This window comes from Aethalodelphis obliquidens, unplaced genomic scaffold, assembly GCF_003676395.1.
Source record: "Aethalodelphis obliquidens isolate GAN/ISIS:26980383/991018 unplaced genomic scaffold, ASM367639v1 scaffold4, whole genome shotgun sequence".
Taxonomy (NCBI): Eukaryota; Metazoa; Chordata; class Mammalia; order Artiodactyla; family Delphinidae; genus Aethalodelphis; species Aethalodelphis obliquidens.
Window position 1 is genome coordinate 29,907,299 of NW_020837948.1, and position 17,578 is coordinate 29,924,876.

Genomic DNA, 17,578 nt, shown 5'->3' on the forward strand with positions numbered 1-17,578 from the left:
TCCAAAGGGTTACACGCGGCTGCCGGGTTCGGGCGGAGGAGAGGGCGCCTCAGCACTCCCAGTAATTCAATTAGTCAGGTTTCTGGAAGGTGGGGCCCGGGAGGGGGGTTAGGAGGCGTGGGGAAGGGAGGAGATTAGGAAAACGCCTCTTTCTCGTGGAGCAGACCAATCCGGTTGGAGTAAAGAGGAAAAAAAAAAAACCCGATCTGTAAGCAAACAGCAGGCCTTTCCCTGACTGGCTGCTCCAGCCACCCCCCACCCCTTTCCAAGTAAACTGCGAGGAAAAAAAAAAAAAAAAAAGCAGCCCACATGACCCGGGCCGCGGCGGCAGCAGCAGCGCTGGCTAGGCTCGGGCTGGCGGCGCCTCCCCCTCTCGGTCCGGAGCTCACACCGGCGCTCGCGCCGCCCGCCGACCCCGCGCCCTGCGCTCCACGCCCACCCCACCCCCGCGCCGCCCACGTCCACGTTCACGCGCGCGGCCTCGCGCTCCGGTACGGCTGCGGCGGCGGCTGCTGCTGCTGCTGCTGCTGCTGCTGCTGGGTTGCCGCTGCTGTCGGCTTTACACGCAGGTCATTAACGAGGGGGCGTGCCCGAGGAAATTTTTCCCATAAAGCATTTTTTCTCTCTCTCTTTTTTTTCTCTTTTGCAAAACTGACTTTTACCCCTTTCCACTTCTCGCCAGTCGTTTCAATCCCTCCTGGGCTGCTCGTGCTGCTGCTGCACTCAAGTTTATTTTCCCGCCTGGTAAAGGTTTTGGGATTCTGTCGGTGGTTTTCACCTCTTGTTGCTGCTGTGCCCAAGGAGGGAAAGAGGAGCAGCTGCGGGAGGATCGGGAAGGTTTTCTGATGTAGTCATCGGGGAGGTGCCACACGCTCTCGTGCGCTCTTTCTTTTTTTTTTTTTTCTCCTTTCGCATTTCAAACTGATTGATGCCTCTCTACAAGTTGCCGGGCTTGGGGTCGGACCAGTCGGAGTCGCAGGGACACTTCTGAGAGCTCACCCAGGGCTCTTGGCACCGCGTCTGGGGGCTCATTCTTGCTCCCGGAAGGCGATCGGAGACTGACATCAGCCCATCCAGGAGTTGGAGGGATTCCTTTGAAAGTGATTGTTTCCCCTCCCGCTCTCCAGCTGAACAGTTGGATTGGCATCGTCCTGCAGGTTTCGGCATCCCAGCTCCGCCTGGCTGGCTGGTTCAGACCTCTGCTCTCCATTCACTCTGGTGCACCGACTCCCGGCCAAGAAAAGCACGCGCGAGAAATCCCCGAGACTCAGGCAGCGGCCAGGGTGTCGCCTCCCGCCACCGTCGCAGTCCGACTCCGACAGGGGACCTGCCGAAAGACGCGAAAAGCCAAACTTTTCTTTGAGGTTTGAGAGGCAAGACCGCTCCTCGCCCGCTTAGCTGCCGCTTAACCAGTTCCAGGACGCCGGCGGGGCTGGGTTTCTAGCTCCAGATCTCCACCCTTCTCGGCGCACCGCCCCGAACCCGTAGCACCTACGAGACTCCTCCGAGATTTCCAGGGGTTACCGGGTTAAAGCACAGAGGAGGCGGGGGAAGGGGGTCCTCAGACTCCCAGGACCACAGGCGGGAAGCCCCCCCATCCACACGGAGCCCTCTTCCTGCAGTTTCCTACAGACCGCCAAAGTAACTTGGAGCGAAGCGGGGCGCAGTGCGAGGGCCCTGGGCGGCGGCGGAGCCGTGCGCACCCCGCGGCGCCGACGCTGAGCCGGGCCCGGCGGGCCGGTGTATGTCTCCCCGCGGCCGTGGCGCGCAACTCCCGGTGACTGTGCAGCGTGCGCCGCCGCCTGCCCCAACCCGCGCTGCCGCCGCCCGGCCCGGCGCGCACCTCCTTCTCCCGGGGTGACCGGCCTGCCGCCGCCGCCCGAGACACAGCTTGGCACCCCTTCCCCCGCCCTCGCCGCCGCCACCACACACACACACGCACGCTTCTCTCCATCTTGTGATTCCTTTTTTTCTCCTGAGCCCTCCAGTGGGGGTGCGAGTTTGCCTTTATTCCCCCCACTCCTCCACCTTTATTTCTGTCTCTCCTCCCCCTCCTCAGCTTGGTGTGCGCCTCTTTCTTTTCTCGCCCCTCTTCATTTTTATTTATTCATATTTATTTGGCTCCCGCTCTCTCTCGCCCCTTCTTCCTCCCTCCCTCCCTCCCTCCGGATCCCTGATTTCTCCCCGGAGTGGCGCGTCGGCGGCTCCGCCGCTGGCCAGGCGTGATGTTGCACGTGGAGATGTTGACGCTGATGTTTCTTGTGCTCTGGACGTGTGTGTTCAGCCAGGACCCTGGCTCCAAGGCCGTCGCCGACCGCTACGCCGTCTACTGGAACAGCAGCAACCCCAGGTAAGGCAATGGGGGGCGGAGAGCCGGGGCTACCCGGGCCTCGGGGCCCTGCGGAAGGAGCGGCGGCGCCGGAGATCCGCGCGCATCGGCCGACAGCGGCGCGCACTCTCAGAGTCTGCGTCGCTCGGGCGCGGATGGCTTTCGAGGCGCCCGCGGGAAACGCTCACTTCGTGCCTCTCATTGTTGAGGTGCGGCAGGGAGCCTGAGCGCCCCTGGGCGTCCCCGGGGCTGCCCAGACCCGATGCTTCTGCGAAGCCCGGGGAGACTCGGAAAAGGCGGGAGCCCGGGAGTGGAGACTTCGCTTCCCACCCGGGCAGGCTGGCCAGCATCCCGAGCCAGGCGCGGGGCTTGGGCACGGGGAGCCCCGGGTGCAAGCCGCCAGGAGCTCCCTCTTGGAGCGTGGCTGCGCAGGGACTGTGGAGGGAACCCGCTAAACATCCCCAAAGTGTTTGTTTGTTTGTTTGTTTTCTTTTTAAATTTTTTCCTTCCCTTTTCCCCGGTGCGCTCAGAAAGCGCACTGGCTGGGGGAAGTGTGGGGGGCTGGGAAGCGGAAGCTTTAGGTTTATATTTTCCTCCTTAACTGCGAGGAAATCATCCGACCACTAAGTCAGTCTGGTCCCGGCTCTCTTGGCAGTAGAGAGGCTTCTCCCACCTCCTCCACCTCCCGGTGGGCTCAAGGTGCCAGGAAGTTTGATCTAATGCCGGGTTACGTCATGCTTGCGGAGCTAGCTGCTGGAGTTGGCCGAACCGGGAGGTGGGAGCCCTTCGTCCGAAGCCTGGCAGTGTGCAGCCGGAGGAAAACGCGCGGTTACCTGGAAACGTTTTTCGGGCGCTTCCGAAGCCAGCCGAGTACGCGGGAACCTAGAGACGGGCGCCCGGGGCCGCCCTAGCGCTCCTGCTGGACCCTGGCTTGTTCACGGACCCTGGAAGAGGGGTAGGGGTGGGGTTGTCCAGAGTGCCGGGCGGACCCCTCCCGATCCAGAGCAGGTCCAAGCCCTACTTTCTCCCCGGCAGCAGTCGGCCCCGCTGGGCCCATATTGCTCTGCCTTTCTGGGACCGAGGCCAGCTTCCAGCTTCCAGCTTCCAGCTGTGGGCTGGTCTCGGTGCCCGCCGAGGAGAAGGGAAATAGCATCGATTATACCTAAAATCCCAGGTTTTTCCCTGGGCTGGCGTGGAAGTTGGGAGAAGAAACGCGGAGGCCAAGGGAAGAGTTTGGTTGCTGCGCACCCAGCGCGCTTGGGGAGAGGGGGCTGGTGGGCGCCTCTAGTTTTTCCTACCTCCCGGTGGCCCTCTCCGCCGGCCTCCCGCCTTCCTTTGTTATGCTGGCATAGGAGGGATTCCCCCGCTTGAAGTAATGTTCTCTCAGTTGAAGATGAGCAGATTTCCCTACGAGCCGTACACCGGTTGCCGAACGGGGATAGAGTCCCCCCCACCCCCACCCCGCTACCTCAGGAAAGATAGTCACACCCAGGTAGCCCAAGTCCTGATTGAATCGCTTGGGCCAAGTGGAGACATCCTTCAAAGTTTGGTTTAAAAAGTCTCCTGAAGGTGGGTGTGGGATGGGAAGCTATTTCTTCTTTGACATGCCACTTACCGCTATTAGGAAAAGAGAAAGAGAAGCCATCCTGCCAGAGGAGATGCCTTTTATTAAAGCTGACAAGACAAATAGAGCAAGCTTTCCAGTTGTGATGGCGTTAAAAGCAAGTCTCATTATGTTGGTTGGTTTTATTCCCCTTTGGGCTTTATTAGACAGCATATTCGAAACAGAGGAATTTATATTTTAAACTTTAGTGCCTTATCAAATAAAACAACAGTGAAATTGGTTAGTTGAATTTGGGACATTTTACTCTTGCTTGTCTTTTGTTTCCCACTCCAAACTTCACAGTGTAATCTTTTTCTCATGGTATTAATTTATTTGGGTACTTGGGTGTTCCAGTCATCCTGGGTTAAAACAGAAAGAATCAGCAACATCCCCACTCTTACCCCCTCCTTCTTAACCTGTCAAACTAGTCTGAGTTAGTTTGAGGACATTTTATCTTAGGTTATCTCTGTTTTATGCTTTTGATACTGTTGTTTGGTTTGAGATTAGCACACTGATTTTTGTCACGGGTCATGTTTTTTAATAGATCTGCCCTGCCTGCGGAAAACTCTTCTGCTCAGGATGCCATGGTGTGTTTGAACCTGCCCAAAGTTAACCTGTAGAATTTTAAAATACCAAGAGTATTCTCAAGTCAGTGTTTTAATTTGAAGTTTGTGGAAATACTTCTCTGATCATTATCAATTTGATAATGTTCAAAAGAAAGAATCATGCAACCCACCCCCCCAAAAAAAGATTCAGCTCTAACTTTAGTATTTTTAGGGATTTGTGTTTATCTTCATATGTTATCACAGTAAAACTTACTTTAAAAAATAATATAATTTTAAAACTAGATACTGGTAGGCAGATTTATCTTAGAAATGTGGAATAAGACGGTGCTTTTCTGATGAATGAAGAAAAGTCAGCTTGGATGTATTTAAAAGGAGCCAAATGCAAAATAAGTAATTTAGAAATAAGTTTATCACAAAAGATAGTGAAAAAATATTTTAGAAAATTTGCAGGGGTCTACTAAATTTTAAACTTTTAATGTTTTACATTTTCTTTTCATCTATGCCATCATTTTGTAAAGTAAGCTAACCATGCTTTTTGGTTTGACATAAATCCTATCTTTTAAGATTTTGCTAAATTAATAATATTATCAGGAGACTTCAGTCTTGTGGAAAAAAGTAGAAAACTTTAATTGCAACTTAAAGAGACTTTAAAGATTTTTCTCTTAGAAGAAGAGTTCAGCGGACACGTTAAGCTGATAATAAATGGATATTGTGGCAAAATGAAGTAAATATATTTTAGCTTATACTAATGGACTTCATTTGAAATTATGTTTAGATAAAATTAAAATTAAGTATTACATCTTGATCACGGGATTTAAATTTCTTATTTTGTAACTTGTGTAGTCATAGGAGTTTATCAGCTGCATTGGGTTTCATTACTGACTGCTTTGATAACAGAAGCGTCCATAGATCTAAGTTCACAGAGGAAAAAAATATAAAATGTATTTGCTGTCAGATGGTTTTGCTGTTAGAATCTGTCTTCCCAAGCATTCACTTCTGGGAAATAGATGTTTAATTTTTAAATGCTGATAACTTTTTAATTGGCAGTATTTATTGGGCAGTGGACCACATTGATTTTATGTATTGACTTGCTACAGATCTCTGAAATAGCAACTGAGACCTAACAGTCTGAATAAAAATATATGATAACATTTTTGTAAATGCACATTTCATATTTTAAACGTTTGAAAAGTTGTATGAGTTTCACCTAAATCGTGAGAGTAATAGAAAGATCCTTTTAATGTTATGCTCAATTCCGAACCGGCCTGTTACTAAGTAAGTTTGAGTAATGAAGATCCAAGTCAAGGAGATTATAACTATGGATAGAGTATTTGTGTCTAATTTCTTTAATAATGGAAAAAGCTTTTAAGTAACTTTAAAAAAGACTTTCAATAATAAAACTTCCTTTACATTCTCCCTTAGTAGCTACGTTTATAAAGGTAGAGGTGACTCAATATTAAGAGTATGTCGCTTAATTTGAAACATGCTATAAACAGTTTGGTGCTTCCAAAGATAATATTCTTTCAAATGCTGTGTATGTTGAAAAGTTCTTGGATTCATTTGACCACTTGCCAAAATGATGCTGGGATAATTAAACATGTCTCCTACTGGTTGGCATTAATAGATGGAATAGTAAAATAATACAGTGGCAAATATAACCAGCATACTTTAAGAGTACCAATTTTCTTCACTTAGTACTTTGCTTCTGTTAAGGTTTGAGAATCACCAATTTAAAATGTTATTCTCTTATGGGAAAAGATATCCCTATAATTCATCTGGGATTTTCTAAATTTCAGCCTAACCATATGTTTTCTTTGGACTTGTAAATTAAACATTTCATGTTAGAGTAGCAGGTAATTGACACCATTTAGTTTTGCAAACATGTAATCTTGAGTTGTGAAAGTGATGTGAATTCTAGGTCAACACTCCCAAATCTTTCAGGCAGTATAGGTGATATGTATGTGACTAAGTAGAGAGTAGTAACATTTTTCCCTGATCATATAGCCCTTGCATATTTTTTCTCTTTCAAAATTCACTTGTTTCATTTAAAGAAAGTCTGAGCTTCCAGTGATATATATATATATATATATATATATATATATATATATATATATATATATATACACCAGTATACCAGTACTGTGCCTTTCCCACTGACAAATGAAATCAGTTTGGTCTAAATCTAAGAATTTGTTTTGAGGAAAGATGGAAAGTTGATCTTGGTTTTGAATGAGTTGTATCACCAACCCTGATAACTTTATTTTTGAAATTTTAAGTGTTTTAAATAATACTTCATATGTTAGAAACAAAAGTTCTTCAAGTAAAAGACATTACTTAGAATCTTTTAACTTTATTAACTCTGAACCTCAGTGTAATGTATCATTTTATTAGATGTAATGGGATAATTTTGTTATTTTGATATTTATATCAGAATTTTATAAACATCTGCTTTAAAAATAAAAATAAACATCTGCTTTAAAAACAAAGTGATGAAAATTTATATCCACTGTAGGAAACCTGAAGTGTTTTTACCCTTATCCATTTGTAGGAAACCTGAAGTGAATTTTCCCCCTCTTACCCTTTGTTTAATCTAGAAATTTGTAGAAGAAAAGTGTGCTTCTTATTTTTGGCCAGTTTTCCATAGAAGTTTGAAAGCAAAATAAGCCATTGAGATGTTATGTTCCATTGATTTTATACATTATGTTATGTATTCGTAATAAGCTATCAGAAATAGTCAACTGTCTTTTTCTTAGGTGACTGGAACATCAGTGCTGTTTGAGGCACGCTTGGCTGTTCCGTGTGAGACCAAGGTCAATATACTCTTCATGATTAAAAGAATCAGAGAGAGCCTTCAGTAGTTCATTACTCCCTGTTCGTTGATTTTAGTGGTATTAACTAAGCCATTGGCTCACTGAACGAATATCTTGTTGCCATATGTGTTCTGGCTGATGATCAATAGCTCTAGAGGCTTCCACCTTTGAAGACTGAGGATCAGATTTGGAGGGAGCACTTAGTTATTTGGGGGCAAATTAGCCTTGTGAATTTCTTGCCATTTAATCTTGTAAGATGCCTCTGAAGAGGCATTTCATTGCATTCTGTCCACTGGCCTGATTTCCTGTTGGATGGGACAGATAAAGATGAGCGCCTCCTTTTCTCCCCTGTTGCTATGAACCAAGCAAGCTACCAGCTTCATGCTGGGCCAAGAAAATTAATGAATACAATTAGTCCTTCAGGAGTCCTGGCCTTTGCAAACTTAGAAGTATATGCCAAAAGAATGTACCTTTGAGGAAGAGAAAACATTGAAATAGAAAATGAACAAAACATAAGAATATGATAAGAACAGAATTTTATGTGAGGCTAACATTTGGTTTATTGTTTAGTTTTTTTTCTTTGTCCAATATATATCATTTGATTAATAGTTTTTGAAAAAAGATACCCCTCAGCCCTCTTCATTTTTTGTGTTGGTTTTGAATAACTTCCAGCAGTAATGAGGATTTAAAAAGCTATGATATTTTATCTTAGATAATGAACCACTCTATGTTAACTGATGCCATATAATCAATTTTCTTTTCAGAAACAGTATACAAACTGTTAAAACAGCAGCCCTGATTAGAATGTCTTTGTTGAAAAGGAAGCTTGTATGTCTCTAAGCACAGTGAGGAAGTTCTGGCCACTTACCCAGGATGCTCAGTCAGGACTAGTCTTCCAAACCGAGAAAAAATTGCCTCTCCTCATTTGTGACAGATAATGCCTTCATATTCAGGTATAAAACCTCAAAGAGGAGTGTAAGAAATGAGATATTAATATTCACTTTTAGTAATTTGTCTTATGATGGTGGTCTTAGACAGCTAAACATCAATAAATTATTGTCTCTTTTAAGGGCCTGATTTATATTATTAGATTTATATTTTAGTCTGCGTCTCAACCTATACCCTGAGCTGTTTTGTGGAAGTTTCTTGTGATTAATTTGAACTTCCAGTGTTTCTGAATGGGATATTACTCACTACCAGGAGATCTTTTTCCTCTGGATTTTGCCTGTATTCATGTTTTCAAAATTGTCTGTTACAAACAAGGCAGCATAATGACATAGAAGAACTTAGTTTAAAAGTAAAAAGTAGTAATGCAGGTTTTTCTGTATCACAACTATTATGCCTAGTTTTGAGCATAAACAAAAATTTTTCCTTCTATTTTACTATTCTTGATAATCTATACTCCTTATTGTACTCTGAAGGGTTTATTGTGAACTACTGAAGTCTCTACACTGTTTTCTAATCTGAAATCTGTGTAGATGGAAACTCTTTATTTTTAGGCTTTTGAATATAGTATTCAAACAGTGAGCCATAGATTTCAATAAAACCATTATTTTAAAACAGTGAAAACTTCTCCTTGAGTTAGCTGGTTGCTGGGAGACGGTAGTGTACTACAGTGATGGTTAGCTCAGCTTTCATTCAGGTAGAATTCTATCATTTTCAATAAGGAAAAATAAACCTTTGTCATCTTGAGAAACATTCTTCATGCAATTGACAGTTGACAGGTTGAAGAAAATGTTACTGTCAGGTCTTATTTTCCCCTCAAGTGAGAAATAAAAATAGTTTTGAGTGATTTTTAAAAAAAAATCTATTAAAAACTTATTTCAAAATGGAGGAAGATGTTTTCAGTTTTTATGTGTATGTATGTCACAGAGTTAATTTGCCATTTGCTTCAGGGAAGGTCATCAAAGTGCAGTTCCAGGAGAGGTTGTCTAACTGCTAAGTTCCTAGGGTATTACCTTTGAAAAGCCAAATACAGTTGATTTGTTTGTAACAGGATATCTATCACTGGACATTTTATGATGGAGTTCTGTAAGAGATATAAGATATAAATATTATTCCTGTTACTGCTTATCAAGTGACCTGATTTTTGGGACTGATGATCATGATTCTGATACGAAGGACAATTGGGAATTTTGGTTTTGTGACATCTCTATGTATATGCATTGGGCAATCACCTTATTAGCACATAAAGATCAAAACTTTAAAAAAAATTGCTTTGCTATTAATAATTTTCAGTAACTGCACAGAGTAATCCGTAAATTTCCATGTGGAAGTGCATGAATATATACTTGGAGATTAGAAAAAAATATACCAAAGTTCTTGTTTCTTGATTTAGAAAAGCTAGTTTTTTGGCTTTCAGTTAAATCAGCGTTTCTTTTCTTTCCCCCTAGAAGCAGCCATCTTGTTTTAAGACCGATTTTACTTCTTTCATGAAAATGGTCCGGAAATGAATATGGACGATAGAAAAGGACTAAACCACTTTGGGATCATTTTGGCAGTGCTCTACATTTAAAGCTCTATCTTAAGTTATTCGTGAGCTCACTAGAATGCTATCTTCTTGTATTTAGTTGACAAAAAAGAGGGTATTTTAACTTAGTAATTATATATTTTAAACCTAGGCATATTATATTTTCATGTTAAATATTGGGCTGTACCATGTTTACAAATGTAGTTTTCTCTTGAAGCTTATAATTTATTGTTAATTTCTCAGTGATATATTAGTAGCCCCTATTATCACCACCACCCCCAAACCCTGACTTCCTTTTTCTTACTGTACTAAGCAGTCCTTTTTGTTTGTTGGTTGATTTTTTTTTTTTTTTCCAAATTGCACAGCGTTAGCAGGAATCTTTCTCTAGTAAGTGGTAGTGATAAAAATATAGTTACCTCCAAAACTGAAGCATTTGGGGTGCTTTAAGAAGCGTTATATGAAGCCAGAGCCTTTTTGGTCCCTGGAATATAGGCTCTCACAATCTCATTACTAAACCATTCTTGTGGGTTCTTATAGAAAATTATTTTGGAAGTAAATTCATATTTGTTTTTAAAAATTATGAGAGTATACTAATTGAGACTGTTATATTTTCCACCATGTTTTGTATTTCTGGATACATTTGGAGGAACATGTGGTCTAGTAAACTTTACCAAAAATTTATACTACACTTCTTGCCACTGCGTCTGTTTGACGATGTCTGGGAACATTATTCCCATGTACTGAAGTAAAAACAGAACGTCTTAAGACTAATTTCAAAGTAACCTGACTCAGTCAGTCTGATTAAACTGGGCACAAATTGAATACTACTTATGTCACAGATTGCTTCAGTTCATTAGAAGTAGGATTTTTGATGGTTGCAAGTACAATGTAAAGGAGATAAATAAAATACATGTTTTAAGATTGGATATACATCTCATGGACTTCTCATTAAAGTCCAAGTATGAGTTGACAGTTTTTGTACCAAAACGCTTTCCTCTGCTATCCATCATCTGTTTTTCTTTGACTGATGGAGAAGACAAAAATAACCAAGGGTTCAAAATGACCTTTTTGTTTTAAATGAACTAACAAATACTTTTGTTTTTTCTTCCCGTTTCTAAGGTGTCAGAATAGCCATTCTAGTTTTATTAGTGATTTATGTATGTGGAAACTATAATTCACAATTAGCTCTTGCCTCTTACTATGAAAATACATATTATAAAAGTAAATGAAAGTATTTTCTCCTATTAAAAATGCAGTTTTGTGGTTTGATGCAGTCGTGGCTTATTTTGGTTGGATAATTGTAGTGCTAATTGTTATCTAGATTTTGATGGTGGTGGGCATGATACTTGATGTTTTCTGGTACTTAGGTGCCGGCGGGATATACGGCTTTGTCACATTTGCCTAACTTTAATAATATATAGGGGACTTAACCTTTTGGTTAAGTTATTTTTAATGGTATTTAATTGTATGGAATCAAATGGGATTAGGGAGAAAAGGAAAAATAATTCTAAATATGGGGAAATTATCTCTTGTGTTTAACAATTAGGTTAAACAAAGTGGGAGCAAATGAGCCTAGTTCCCATCTATTGTTTCAGGGCAAGAAAATACAGACAGATGTCGGAATGTGGAAGCTGTGACCTCTGACCCACACAGCATGGCCACTGCTGTGGCACACAAGTGTCCTGAGCCACCATCGTAGCAGCACTTTTTGAAGTGACTGACACTTGAGATGGAGAACCCGAAACTGATTCTGTAGCTATTTGTAGCTCTCCGAAATCTCATTCTTTTTAGCTTCAATTTTAAGTTCCTCACCTTACGTTTTATGAAAAACGTTTCTTTGTTTGGCTCAGACAGTGCTTTTGTGACTTCTAGAAGGGGTCTGTATCCCTGTAGTCGCTATCAATCTTTTCCTCCCAATAGATTTATTCATCGGGTTGGGATAATGGAGGAAACTCAGATGTATGGCTCTGCTGCACCAAGTATTTATCTGCTTTATTTAGCTAATATGTACTTTTTAAAAGACAAGTGAAAGCAGTGGTTTTGTTGAAGGTCCTTTCTTTTAGTCTCTGCTCTGCAATCTCGCCAATAACCCCAGGGTTCAGACAGACCATTAATGTTTTAGATACTGTGGCATTCAGTATTTTCTTCATATATTTGTTTACTATTACTGCTGCAATAAACTTTTATGCTTATTTCTGTAGTTTTCTGGCAGGGACTCCATTTATTAAAATTTAGTGACCCAGCACTAAGAAGGGTACAGTTCAAATAGTGGTGCTCCTGACAGGGTTTTGTGTCAAACAAGAGAAAATAATAGGGAAATGAAAGCTGCCAAAATGTGTCTCCCAATTACTAATTAATCAGGCGATAAAGGACCTCAGTGACAGATCTGGTGTCTGCCATGACAGCAACTTGGGAGATGCCTTATTTTAAATACTGTATAAAACAAATTGAAGTAAGCCTCAGGGACTATAGCACCCAGATATTTGATATCACAAGTGTTAATTTTTTTAAGTCTGTATAAAGCAAGGCAAAACCCAAAATTGAAACTGAATCTTTGTATTCTTCACTGATAGTATCAAAACATAAAGCTATTCTTTATGTATTTTGCTTATTAATAAGCAATGCCTTTATTCTTATTAATATTTTAGTACAGATACAATAGTATTCTTGGTTTTAGTATTGATGTAGCATTGTATACCTACTTTATCCTCGATAGAGACTTGGGAAAAAATTAAAATTTTTTTCTATCATATGCCTGTCATCAATATTTTAAGTATTACTATAATTGAAGAACAAAATTCTCCCCTCCCCTGGAAATATATGTTTTTGCTGTCCCAGAGGTTCCAGTCTTTTCTGGCAATGTTCCCACTATGGTTGCAGGACCCATAATTAAATGCCTGTTTATTATTATTAGTTTATTTTTTCCATAGCTGTTACCACCTAAAAAGAAAAGGGTCTTGTATGGAACTATAGCTGTCAGGGGAACAATGAAAACTAATTACACACTCTGCTATCACTATTGTCGACTATACTCTTGGGAAAACAACAACATGACAGTGTGTGTGTGTGTGTGTATGGTGGGGTGTGTATATGTATACAGGATATTCCATATGATTATATACGTATGGGGTCAGACACATCTGATGGCTTAACTTAAAACTCTGGGTTCCCTGAAGCAAAAAAAAAAAAAAAAATGTATAAAGGACAATTGAATTCAGTTAATTAAATAGAAAAAAAGCAGTTCTTTATTGGGGAGAGTATTCCTGATTTAGTATCCGTCCTTTAAAATATGGCCTAAGAGAGTCAGCAATAATCATGACTCTGAATATCTCATTATTTTGAGTATCATTTTGGAATGGTCCTGTTACCGGTACATCTATGCTATTAATGTATTTGATTATTTACTATATAATTATCTCTTTCACAAATTATTTCTTTCCTTCACTTTAGAGTTCTGAGTTAGTATCTGGTTATTTGAGGACTGATTACTCAGTTTGTTTATTATGTATATTTCCCTGTCACTGTATTTCTCTTTTGTTGGCTTTGGCCATTTCACTGTTCAGTAGGTGGATTTGAGAAAGAAAAGAAAACTAAAAAAATGATGTTTCTGAAACTTATAGCAGCTTTCGTATGAGATTTGGTAAGAAAAGACTTGGAGGCTATTGAATAACTTGAGGTTTGGAATCAGTTTTGGATTTTAATCATCCATGCCATTCTTGTTCTCTGGTACCACATAGAATCAGGACTTGGCCCTATATAATGGTTTCCATTACTAATTCGATTTCTTGGGTGAATTCTCCTTACTGTATTTAAAACCAGAGCCAAATGGGCGAATTCAGAAATTATATGTTGATTTAAACTTAGTTTTCCAAAGTTTTCACATTAAAGCAACATTATAGATAAATATCTAACGGAAGTAATATATTCCTATATTGACTATCTAAAGGTTACAATTGATAAAATATTGAGTGATACCTGCAGACACTGAGAGGCAGACAGTGGATTCGGAGATGCATAAGACAGCATCTGTACCCTTAAAGAACTTGCAGTTTTGTGTACGTTTAAGAACTGTATACACGTAATCACAGTGCAAAGTAGAAGATACTCTAAGAAGTGTTCACATATGGATTTATTCAGCTAATATTTATCGAGTGTCCACTGTGGGCCAGGTATTGTTCTTAGTACTGGAGATATTGCAGGAAACAATATATAAACAACATCGCTGCCATCATGAAGCAGTCAATTTGCGATTTCTAGATCACTGCTTTTCACACTCTAATGTGCACACAAGTCCTCTGAGGATTTTGTTGAAATACAGATTTTAATTCAGTAGAGCTGGGGCGGGGTCTGACATTCTGCATTTCTAGCGAGCTCCCAGGTGGTATTGATGCTGCTGGCCCATGAACCACAGTTGGAGCAGCTGGGTTCTAGATAAATCAGTGGGGAGAGAGATTACTTCTGGTTTCTTATCAAGGGCTCTTGGTTGTACTTGCCCTGAACTTTCTGTATAGTTCTACAGTTTCTCAAGTGGCTTAGTATTTGCATGAGTGCAAGTTATTTGTCTTAAGACCAGGTAGTCTTCATTTCTTGCGACTTTACCCCAAATCTCAGACAAATAAAATAGATCTTTACATTGAGGTTTATGTGTCATTAAAATACAACACTATCAAAAGTAACAGGCCAGGGATTTTGATGTAAGTCTTGCTCTTTATAGACAAATCTACTGGAGTGAAAATATTGCCTTGGTCCAAAAAGTTTAAGGAGGATCCTGTCATAAATGTCTCAATATATTTGCAAACCCTCCCCAGAGATATTTTCTATGGCAATGCCAGAATTACACCTCAGAAACAGATTTTTAACACTTTCCAATTGAAATCCATATGGTCAAATGAACCTCAAATGTTCATCTTACATTCGGCACAGAAGATGACTAACAATTTTTCTGCTTCCACTGGCAGGGTTTCTTGTGGGTGACTTTAGGAGCCTACACTTCCTTGGAGACTTGGGAGGAAAACAGCTGTCTGCTCTAAAATTCCATGATTCTAGTGTCCTTAGTAATCTTTGTTTCTATAGAGTCTCGGTAATATAAAGTCTATAAATACGCTTCTGTTTTTTTCACAGCATATATATCATTTGCTTTTGCAAAACAATTGTGTGATGCTTGTATTCACAAGTAAAGGGTGGAACTAGTTAAATTCAGATTACTCTGCCTGCTTACTTGTTGTTCCTCACTCTCTGTGTATAAATACAATATTCCCACTCTTCTTAAGTGAACTTGAAAGTCTTTGAAAGCATAAGTAGACTTACTTAACCGATATACCTCTATGGAACAATTATTAAAAGGAAGATGAAACTGTTTGCCTGTAGACCAGCTATATTTGTATGAAAATAAACAAAAAGAAGGGAAGGATGGTTAGCACTCTTAATTCAAATATCCTTTTGTTTTTAATAACGATTTTACCAATACTTTTCTATAGTTAATTATCAAACAGAAGCAAATCTTTTCATTTTCAGATCCTTGGCAAAATGGATTTAATTAAAATATTGTGTAACTTTTATAAGACCTATGAATATTATTAAGAATAGTAAATCAAGACACGTCTGTTTTGCTTGTTCTTTGTAGGTTTATATTTATTCTCATGATGGTGTAAATAAGCATCTGAGACAGTGACTTTGAGGTGACACCCACTTAGAGTTTCTAGTTTTATGATTCTCATAGATAAAGAAATTCGAGAATCTTCTGTGACTATGTGTGAACTTCAGTGATTCCTAAAAATGAAGTGTGCTTAGAAGATTATTAAATTTAGAAATAGGATATCTTTATTGATTAAAATGAAGTCATTTGCATATCTCCAAGGAATGGCTTTGTTCAAAATGGAGTTAATATACCTAAGATTTGTGGTCATTGCCATGTTTAGATAAAGCAGAAGATACTCAATAGTTCTAATTATTGTTTTACCCTTCCATTTTTTAAAAGGGAAAATAAATACATTGAACACTTTTTATTTAACTCAAGGCTATTAACAGTGATTTGTCCTCAGATTAATAGGTTGTAACCAAGTTCTTGATACACTGATATTTCTACATTTAAGATTGTTTTGACTGCATAAAATAAAGGCATTGAATTTATGTACTTTTTTTTTTGTTTTGAGTTTTTATAATAGCAGCTGTTTTGGATAAAACTTCGAACGGGTTTGGGTGTCGTCTAGGCAAGGCTCAGAGAGTAAGATATTAAAAATCCTATGTCAGATTTGATTTTTAAATTGTCTTTGTTAACATTTTTTTGTTACATTTCAGATCTAGTTAAATTTCAGCTCTAATTGAGTCTAACTATGCCATTACATTTGTAATGATTAATTTTGAACCTCAGTTTCTTCACCCTAACAGATAAATGGGTATAATCAAAATGTCTCCTTCAGATCTGTGAAAATTTGAAGGAAAGTACATCTGTAGCAGGATTTTTAAAAAGGTTATAAAAATTAGAGTAGAGATTGAGGGGGTCACCTCACTTTGCACTGATGCATCTTACTGTATAATTCTATATATTCTTGTAAGTTGCATAGAAATACAGTCTTACAGATAAAATTTTATTTTCAAAACATCATGGAAGTGTTGACTTTTTAAAAAAGATCAAGTTGTCTTATTTTGTAATATATGTTGTCCCTGATAGATATGATTTATGCATTTATATAGGATTTTCTTTTAAAGGAATTCACATTTCAGGCTTTATCTAGTGATTTCTACATGAGTAATAATGTGTGAAGAGTGACACTTGAGAGGCAAGTCAGCTAGGACCTTCTTCCAGAAAGGAAATTTGGATCTCCTCGTGAAGTTGTTGCCCTCTCAGGTTGTCTCCAATATATTGTTTCCTCTTTGACTTCTAAAACCCTAGTATTCTGCTTTGGACTTCACAGGTATAATGAGATTATCTCCATCTCAAAAGAGAAATTAATGAATACCGACACCCTTTTGGAGAATGCTTGTATATCCAATGAGGAGCTTGTTGAAACAAATCAATTCCTGTCTGGGGCTGTTCCTTACAGGCAGCCCAGCTGTCCCTGGGATCCTTGGATTCTTCTGAATCCTACTGCCAGAAAAACAGGGTTTAGCCTCTTGACGCCTCTGTGCTTAAAAAACTCCTGTTATCGACTGCTTTTAAACTTAGTACATATTAATTATGCACACATTGATGTTAGGAGCATAAATAGATCGTAACAGCGTCTAGCTAAGAAAAGAGACAGAATTTGTCAAGGAACACATATTTTAATGCACTGAAACCTAAGTTTCCTTTAACACATTACTGTCAAAGGGCCACTTTCCTGTAGAATTGTCTGGTGGTTACTCAAAGCAGGTTTTACTTCATATGTGTATAGCTAATCAGGAGAATAGCAAGTGTGCCTGTTACTTGTTTAAAAATTGCAATCGTGTACTTACGTAATTATTTTATAACATTTTACTCCTGAAGATATAAACCTCACTTAAGGCAAAAAAAATGTAATTCATAAAGGAAATTGCCAATGATCCTTATGTGCTGTACCCAGAAATTTAGTGACAACTGAGGGCAGCACTTGGCCAGTAGCAATAAAATATTGAAGTTAGTATTAGCAATACCAAAATTATTTGAAAGAGAACTGGTAACTCTCTATAACTGATTTCCCTTAAAAGTTCAGTGTTTTAATATTTGGAATTGCTATGCTCACCAGACTATCAGACTGACCTTTTTTACACTTGTATCATCTCATACAAAAGAAGGCTTCTTTTGTCCTGCTAAATTGGAAGTTAAGATTTGTCAAGGGAATG

The 17,578-nt window shown here is 40.0% G+C and overlaps 1 protein-coding gene across 2 annotated transcripts in view; it reads left to right on the top strand.

Annotated features, from left to right (window-relative positions):
- The first annotated feature begins 327 nt into the window (after positions 1 to 327).
- EFNA5 (ephrin A5) overlaps positions 328 to 17,578 on the top strand; it is a 278,020-nt gene continuing 260,769 nt past the window's right edge. The window contains exon 1 of one of the 2 annotated variants that reach the window (XM_027100379.1): positions 328 to 2,350. In XM_027100379.1, coding sequence (XP_026956180.1) covers positions 2,226 to 2,350 — 125 coding nt within the window. In that variant the 5' untranslated portion in view covers positions 328 to 2,225. The remainder of the gene's footprint in view (positions 2,351 to 17,578) is intronic. The other variant, XM_027100377.1, reaches the window with a different exon arrangement.